At 31.8% G+C, this 8798-nt stretch overlaps 1 protein-coding gene across 3 annotated transcripts; it reads left to right on the top strand.

Annotated features, from left to right (window-relative positions):
• The first annotated feature begins 2279 nt into the window (after positions 1-2279).
• Positions 2280-7293, top strand: LOC145062123 (DHHC-type zinc finger family protein). Of its 3 annotated transcripts, XR_013687437.1 has the most exons (8): positions 2280-2686; positions 3188-3431; positions 3668-3759; positions 4052-4178; positions 4255-4340; positions 5732-5797; positions 6800-6892; positions 6974-7293. XR_013687437.1 is itself a non-coding variant. In XM_079009762.1 (7 exons), exons 1-7 carry the CDS (start codon positions 2498-2500, stop codon positions 7039-7041), a joined length of 876 nt encoding a protein of 291 aa, XP_078865888.1. In that variant the 5' UTR covers positions 2280-2497; the 3' UTR covers positions 7042-7293. The 3 variants fall into 3 exon arrangements, 2 of the variants coding, with proteins under 2 accessions (XP_078865888.1, XP_078865887.1); XM_079009762.1 differs by lacking the exon at positions 6800-6892 and having other exon boundaries at positions 5732-5801; XM_079009761.1 differs by lacking the exon at positions 6800-6892 and having other exon boundaries at positions 2281-2686.
• Positions 7294-8798: the final 1505 nt, after the last annotated feature.

Genomic DNA, 8798 nt, shown 5'->3' with positions numbered 1-8798 from the left:
AACACAGGGAACGGTAAATTAAAACTAAAAACTAATTTTATTTAAATTAATTAATAAGTAGGGGTTTTCTCTAGTTTTACAAGACTAGAAACTTACTAACTATCACTTAACTAAAAACTAGAAAAGCAAAGATTTAACTAAATTCAATAATGGGAAGAACTTCTGTTTAGTTCAACTCAATTGATCTTATGGTTGATATTATGGTAATAGTGCAATGGATTAATTCTTCTATTGGCTACCGATTCAAGTGATTAGCTTTACATTCGCTGCACTAATCCTTAGAGAACAAACTAACTCAAATAGTGATCAGTTGTCTAATTTAATTTTAATTCCCTAGATTATTTATTCAGGTTAATTTAGACTTGTAATAACTAACTAATTTGGTCCTTTAGTTAACCTCTTGTTGATGGTCATCACACAAGCTCATACATGAATTTACCTATTTTTCTTATTAATTCTAGTTTCATGTTCATTAATCCTAGTAATATGATGAAGTGGTCACATAAGCATATGAGGTTGACAATTAAAAGATGTTCATACTAATTAATTATCTTCCTATTAACAGAAAAATAGTTATCATTCACACACAAGTTTCTTTAACAAGCTAAAATCAACAAAATCACCAACATCGAATTAATCCTACCATAAATCAAACCATAGTATCAATATTGTATCCCCAAACAGAAGTTTAAGAGTTTTAGCTCATGATTGAGGTAATTAACGGCAATAAAACGAATTCTAATTGTCTAGCCATAATGGAAAACAAAAGATTAAGTAGAATGATGAGAATTTGCCTCAAATCTCCTTCGGAATTGAATTCTAGGTTGTATCTTCGCTCTCTAGGGTTCTTCTGACTCTCCAATCACAACTATTTTCTCCAGAAAGGTTCCAGAATCTCTAACGTCGATCTGAGAAGTTATCTTTATAGATGCGAAACGACTCGTCGAGTCCATTGCCGACTCGCCGAGTCCATCCCTTGATTCCCGTACATGATAAGTCACGGAGTCTTTATCTTCTCGATTCTTCGATCGGACTCGCCGAGTAGTCGACCCTACTCGCCGAGTAGGTGTTGTTTTTGGTGGTTTTCTTCTTTGTTCAATTCCCGAGCTCCCAATCGCTTCTCCTGCTTCCTTTTGCTTCCGAGCTTCACTTTTGGAACTGAAAACACAATTCAAACACTTTTAAGTATCTTTTGTCCATGATATGCAATTAATTAGCTAAAAATGAATAAAAATGTATGCTAACATATAACTAATTATGCAAATATCACTCCTCTTCCCATAAGAGATAGCGAGTTAGAAGCATGTGTTATTTCACATGAGGAAGGGACTCCAGTTTAGTGGCAAAAATGGTAGCTCCAACGAAAAAATAGAGAAGAAAGGGTATTGGTATTTAGGACTGTTCATTATTCGGATAAAACCGAATTATCCAATTGGACAATTTGGATTGGACTATTTGGTTCGGATATTCAGATTTTTGGATTGGTTTTCAACAAAACCGAATTATTATTTTGGATTCGGATTGGTTTGAGTTTATAAAATAAGAACCGAATAGTCCAAAAAAACCGAATAAACATTTATTATTTATCTATTTATAATATATATATATATATATATATATATATATATATATATATATAAATATATATGTAATTATTTATTAATCTTGTAATTTATTTTTTCAAACAGATTCAAAACGTTTCACCCAATAAAAAAACATTAATATGTATTTTCTCTCAAAAGTTTTCTATCTATAAAATATTTAACTATAATATATCTTCGTATTAGTTGTTTATAAATTTCAAATCACAACTAAATAATTTGTTTTTGCTTCTTGTGTAAAGTTAGGTAATATTATAATTATATGTCGTTTTAAAATGTTTCGTTTTTTGAAAACCGAATTATAAAAACCGATCCAACCGAATTATAATTGGATCGAATTTGAATTTAGTTTGGACTATTCGGATCCATGTTTTGAAAACCAAAATCAATTTGGATTCACTTGATTGGATCGGATCAAACCGATCCATCCAAACAAACACCCCTATTGGTATTTCACATGAGGAAGGGACTCGAGTTTAGTGGCAAAAATGGTAGCTCGAACGAAAAAAAGAGAGAAGAAAGGGTATTGGTGGGGTCCATTTCAATTTATTTATATATTTATAAATATAACAATAGGACTAATAATTAATTTACCATTATTTGGTAATTACTTTTCAAACTACTAATAATTGGTAAATATTTTTCATATATACCATGCCCAAACTCCCTTTCTGATAGCCTTCAAACGTTGTGAGTGGTGACATTATCTTGACTACCCTTTTACCCTTTTTACCATTTCCCCTCCACTGGAACTTTGAACAGGAAGAAAGTCGACAATTCAACCATTAACGCTGGCTGCGATTATCTTTAAACGCTTATTCCCTCCCAAAACCCGGAGGCACTCTTCCTTTGCTTTCTTCAATCTCTCTACCTCCGGGATTCTTCCACGCCGTACCATGGGTCTGAACGTCTTCAAATTATGCTCAGGCCTCAAATTCCTTGGCTACTTAATGATCCTTCTCGTCGCCGCTATTATCGTGGTTTCCTACTATGTTGTTATAGTCCTCACTTGGGGTCCGCAGCTCTCCCTTGGTGGTTTCAGATCTTTCTTGTCTTTCACCATCATCCTCTTGTTTCACATCCTGGTAACTTATTGTTTTTAAATCTCTGATATTTATTGTAAGCCCTTTCAGTTAGTAAAAATATTAAATCGTTTCAGTCGCATTCATGAACTACTCCCTGTGAGCAACTTGCCCAAGTAGGAGAAATTAGCATCATCATTATCATCCATCAATTTGACATCAATTTGCCGAAGTAGTAAATTGTTTCAGTTGCATTCCTTGAATTGAACTCCACTCAATTCCATGGGGTGAAAGTGAAATTGACGATAGTTGATAATGGCAGCCAGAAATATTTTCTGGAACCTATCTGAAAGGATGCTTATGAAATTGTTGCGTCTATTGGTGCGATGGTAGTACTGTACCTAGGGAGTGTTGTGTTTAGATGTCCAATCATATATCATAATAGGCATCATGAATACTATGATTGTGGGTTGTATATTGAAGCAAGCTGCATGCTTTTAGTGAGGGGTTTGGATTGAAAAGGTTCTAACATCATATCCTGTTCCTGTATGTGTTGTGTTGCAGCTTGTGTTGTTAACATGGAGTTATATGATGGTAGTTTCCCAGGACCCGGGCTCCGTTCCTGAAAACTGGAAACCAGTAGCATCAGAGGAAAATCTAGAATCTGGGGGGTCAGATCATATAGTACCTGATACTTCAGCATCATCAACGCCTTTGGATGTGCCTGAAACCAGACAAGCACAAGCTTCAGGCTACTGCCGTTACTGTCGAAATGGGAAGCCACCACGTTGCCATCATTGTTCTGTTTGTAAGTTTAATTTACTGTAGATGTATTGTCTTTCTGTTTTTTTTTCCTCCTGGCCTTCTGAGATTTGTGTTGTATAAATGTATATAAAGCATGAGACTATGCTGATGTCTCTATAATAAGACATATATGAATGTCCGTTGTCCAATATATATATATATATATATATATATATATATATATATATATATATATATATATATATATCTGTTAACATTTGATTGTGCCATTTTTTGCAGGTCAAAGATGTGTGTTAAAGATGGACCACCATTGTGTATGGGTGGTGAATTGTGTTGGGGCACACAACTATAAATTTTTTCTCTTGTTCCTGGTATTTAGTATTTACTCTCCCTATCAATATTATGATTTTTCTTGCAAATTAGTAGGCAGTTATCCAGATGTCTTGGTTCATATGGTTATAAAGATGAGTGGGCTAGCTCCTTTTGAATGGTTGGTTGTGACAATCAATTTGGTTTCTAGTTTTTCCTTGAAGCAAGAAATAGCATTGAATTATTATCTGATATCTCTTCCTTTCATTAGATTAAAGTGGCTAATCGTTTGTTTGTGAATTGTGAATGAACCTAGTGTCCATCTAACTTGTTGGTGTATTGCTCTAAATTCAGCTGTATACATTTCTGGAGACGACTATGGATACCATAGTTTTGTTGCCGAATTTTATGAAATTCTTCAAAGATGCCAAAGATCACTCAAACTCACCAAGCGATCTTGCTCTTACTTTTTTGACTTTTGGTAAGGTTCCTAACTGACCTTAATAATTGCAATCTCGAGTGGCATCGTTTCTTACAGATTTTGTACCCTGATGCAGTTTTAAACTTAGCTTTCGCACTGAGCCTTCTCTGTTTCATAATAATTCATGCATCTCTTCTTTCAAGCAATACCACTTCGGTTGAGGTAATTATGAGAACTCACCATTTTCATTTTAATTGTCTTCATTCTATATTATGGACTCTTGGTTGAACACTTGATAGAGAATCTATATATAATAAGAAAATAATCTTCAAAAATGGTCCTTAATAAACTCGAAATTTAAAAACAAACCTAAAATAACCACAAATTCATTTCCTAAGATAAAGCATGACTGGCATTTGAGAGACATTTTTGGTTGGTTTTTATTGAATTTTGACCACCCCTGACAGATGGTTGGTCAACTTATGGGTCAAAAGTTATGTCCATTTAACTATTTAAGTATGTTCATGGTTTGAACATTGAAGATACCCGACTTGGAATTGGTGATCATTGGCTGTGTAGGGAGAGCAGGAGGGGGTGGTTTGGTGCTTATAGTTACAGGGACATGAGTTTGGAACTTTGGATTGGCAAAATGATGACATGGAAGTGGTTCGGCTATGTGAAGATGATGCACCATAATTGCTGGGGGGGGGGGGGTACCTGAATAGTGTCGGATGGTTCCTGTGAGGAAGATGAACCCTTGATGATATCATATCGGATATTAGAAGAACATGAAATTGAGTTGAAGATGTGAAAAAAATAAAAACAGATGAGAATGAGATTTCAACTTGACTGGAAAAATCCAGGTAAAGTTGTAATCGTCAATAATATCTTAAACCATCACATACATGAGAATGAACAATTAATTTCAAGGGGTCTACTCTTGTGGTAGATGTGAATGTGAGATTTGTTGTAGCTTTAATGTTTCATATAGAAAGAAATTCAGAGTGTTTTGGAAGACAAGTTTTCATTAATGTTAATTAATCTCATATGCCATAATTAAGGACTGAGAAGGAAAAAACACGAGTTGTCTTGAGAAGTTAAAGAGGATGATGAGTTGTTAGGTGTTGAGGTGTTGAGTGAGCTGAAGCTGATTCGTAGCTCCATCCTTGACAATGCAACAACAGTGACATGACGGGGTTAAAATGTTATACATATCATAGCATAGCAATGGAAATGGAACGGTTACTTGCAAACTTGATCCTAAGTGAGAGATGCTAACTGATTTTTACCTTTGTTGGAGTATGATATGGTTGTCAAAGATATCAAGAAGCCATATCATTTTTCATTATTGTTGATGCAGAATACAAGTTGGGTGGGTATCTGAGGAGACTCTTGACTCTTGAGAAGACAGAGCTGTAGACGACGATTAGTAAAACAAAAAATAAAGACCATTCACTAATGAATTCAGGTGGATTCGTTGCTAAGGAGAAATTTGCATTAATAAAATAATCCAAGGATTTGATTGATCTCATCTTATTTTTATTTATAGTTAGTGTGATTATTCTCTTAAAATGCTCAGGGGGGTTTTCATCCGTATATGTTTTTGCAATTAGGTGTATGAGAAGAAAGGAGGAGTGAGGTGGAAATATGACTTGGGACGGAAGAAAAACTTTGAGCAGGTAGGTAAATCCATCTCTATCAACTTGGTTGGTTTGTGTCATGAGGTGGAACTATGACTAAATACAAGGATTCTTGGTATGTTGAAACCTATTGATAAATTATAGACAAAATTTCATAATTGGTCCCTGTGGTTTGCAAAATATCTCACTTTGAGGATTTTCAAGGAAAACGTCACGCCACTGTTCCCATGGTTTGCAAAATTACATGAAAGGTCCTTTTGCCGTTAAATCTAACTTTTCAGCTGTTAGATTTTCATGGAAAATACTATTTTACCCTTGTACTAAATTTGCAATATACTACAAACCTCAAGGACCATTTGTGTAATTTTGTATATATATGAAATATAAATATAAATTTTGTATGTATATAAATTATAAATATAAATTTTATATATATATATATATATATATATATATATATATATATATATATATATATATATATATATATATATATATAATTTCAACAATTTGATGACTTTTTTTTAATCTTTTTGACATTTTTGTTTTCCATTTTTATTTATTTTGATTCAAGTAAATAAACTTAAATTCGATTAACCATGTCGAAACCGTTTTTTCTTTGATTTTTCTTATTTGTGAATTGAAGCGTTAATGTGTGTGTGTGTGTGTGTTTTTTAAATTTTATGCCGTTACGGTTCATGTTTTTTTACTTGGATATTTCATAGTTAATATTATTAGCAACTTTATGTTTGCATTTATCATTATCATTATTTCACTTTTTTTTTCTATTTTTTTTTATAATTTTAATTATTTATTATTCTTCTACTGCTTTTATTTATTTTGATTCAAGTAATGAAAAATAGAAAAACAAAAAACAAAAACTCAAACACAAAAATTATAATATACTCTAATATATTAATACATTGTACACTAAAATTATAATATACTCTAATATATTAATACATTTAACTTATGGAGGTTTGTAGTATATTACAAATTCGGTACAAGGGTAAAATAGTCTTTTTAATTAAAATCTAACAGGTAAAAAGTTAGATTTAACGGCAGGAGGACCTTTCATGTAATTTTGCAAACCACAGGAGCAGTGGCGTGACGTTTTCCTTAAAAGTCTTCAAAGTGAGATATTTTGCAAACCACAGGGGCCAATTATGAAATTTTGTCTAAATTTTTCAAAGTGAGATATTTGTTGTGTTGCAGGTTTTTGGCACAACAAAGGCACTTTGGCTGTTCCCTCTACTTGCCAAGGAAGATCGGGAGAAACTTGATGGCCTCAATTTTCCAACATCCCAATCATGACGATGACGCCACTTTATTTATTTTTACTTTCTTAAAAAGAAAAAAAAAAAAAAACCCTTAACAAGTAAGTAGAGTTATCATGTTATTACATATGATCTTTGCAAGATAGTCAGTTATGGTTGCTTGTTTTCAATTCGTACTTGTGTTGTATAATTTGGCTAGTTTATGGAGGACGGAGGAGATACAGAAATATCATGAATGTAAAGTTGCTTTCTCCATCACATCTTACAAAACCTTCTCCTGCAAATTCTCTAAAAAAAGTTCTATATATGCATCACTTTTTGTACCAGGTTTTGTCATTCTCTACATAGCATAACCAAGCTGCAAGAATACATCAAAATAAAATAAGATAATCATTTGACAACACAAAGCTTCAAAGCCGACAAATCAAACCATGATTTTTCTTTGTTTCAATATTAATTTTTGTATTTTATCATATCAAGTACTAACATATTTACGAACTAAAAAATAAAGGGTCAAGAAATATAGAATAATAATAGGGTTATTATGTTTTTGATGAAAAATATGCTTAACCACGTTTTTCTCCATTAACCTATTAAATTTATTTTACTCATTCATTGGGTGTTAAATACAAGTGCAGCCTCTAATAAATAACCTATTAATTCTCCCCCCCCCCCCCCCCCCCCCCCCCTCGCATTTATAAAAAATTATCTCAACATATATTATATTATTATTATCTATTTGTATTAAGAACCTAAACAAATATCAAAATTTATAGTCTTTATATAAGCTCAACTTAAGTTGAAGATTGTGAGATATGAACAAAATAAACTCTTTATAGTTCAATAGGTTGTCACATTATCATTTTATTCGAAAAAAAGTTTTTTATAATGTAATGAACTCTCTCTCTCTCTCTTTCTCTATATATATATATATATATATATATATATATATATATATATATATATATATATATATATATATATATATATGGTTAGGTTATTTTGTTTTCATTATTTAGTGTGTGCATGTATAATTGATTCTAGACCAATCATTTTAGTTATTTTAAGAAAATAATTAATGCATATTACATGTTGAAGATATATTGGATATTAATTACATCTTCAGCATTTAATATGTATTAATTACTTTCTTAAAATAACTAAAATGATCGGTCCAGAATCAATCATACATGCACATAATAGATAGTGAAAACATTTGAACCTCTCTCTCTCTCTCTCTCTCTCTCTATATATATATATATATATATATATATATATATATATATATATATATATATATATATATATATATATATATATATATATTGTTAGAGTTCGGAGTTTATGTTGTGTCAGAGTTGTATGTGCTTTGTTCGTAAATGTATGTCATGTATATTGTCTTTACCTATTTCGAAATGTGTTGTTTCCTTTTCAGAATTTATCTTATTCTTATGTTTGTAGTTCTAAACTGTTGACTTAAGATTCATTTCTAATGTTTATTCAATGCCTATATATAGGAGTGCTAGTTAGATAATATGGGTATCTTTTGATAGAATAGTTATGCGCAACTCTTTTAACGAACTGTTCTTTTACTTATTAATGAAGTCAAATCTTATTTACTTTTCCATGCTCTCTTTAATCATTCAACTCATCTTATGATGTTTTCATATTGGAATCCATCGTTCCTAAATTCTAACAAGTGGTATCAGAGCAGTTTTCATATTAGAATCTATCGTTCCTAAATTCTAACAAGTGGTATCAGA

The sequence above is a fragment of the Lactuca serriola genome, chromosome 7 (assembly GCF_051521515.1).
Source record: "Lactuca serriola cultivar US96UC23 chromosome 7, Lser_US96UC23_V15, whole genome shotgun sequence".
Lineage (NCBI taxonomy): Eukaryota > Viridiplantae > Streptophyta > Magnoliopsida > Asterales > Asteraceae > Lactuca > Lactuca serriola.
This window is presented reverse-complemented; position numbering and strand designations above follow the sequence as displayed.

What these genes read in the sequence shown, in the direction of transcription:
- LOC145062123 (XM_079009761.1), top strand. Translation starts at nt 2,498, where the DNA reads ATGGGTCTGAACGTCTTCAAATTATGCTCAGGCCTCAAATTCCTTGGC. An exon ending in AATTTTTTCTCTTGTTCCTG is followed by an intron (nt 3,760 to 4,051) that starts GTATTTAGTATT and finishes CTCTAAATTCAG; the next exon opens with CTGTATACATTTCTGGAGAC. An exon ending in GGAAGAAAAACTTTGAGCAG is followed by an intron (nt 5,798 to 6,973) that starts GTAGGTAAATCC and finishes GTTGTGTTGCAG; the next exon opens with GTTTTTGGCACAACAAAGGC.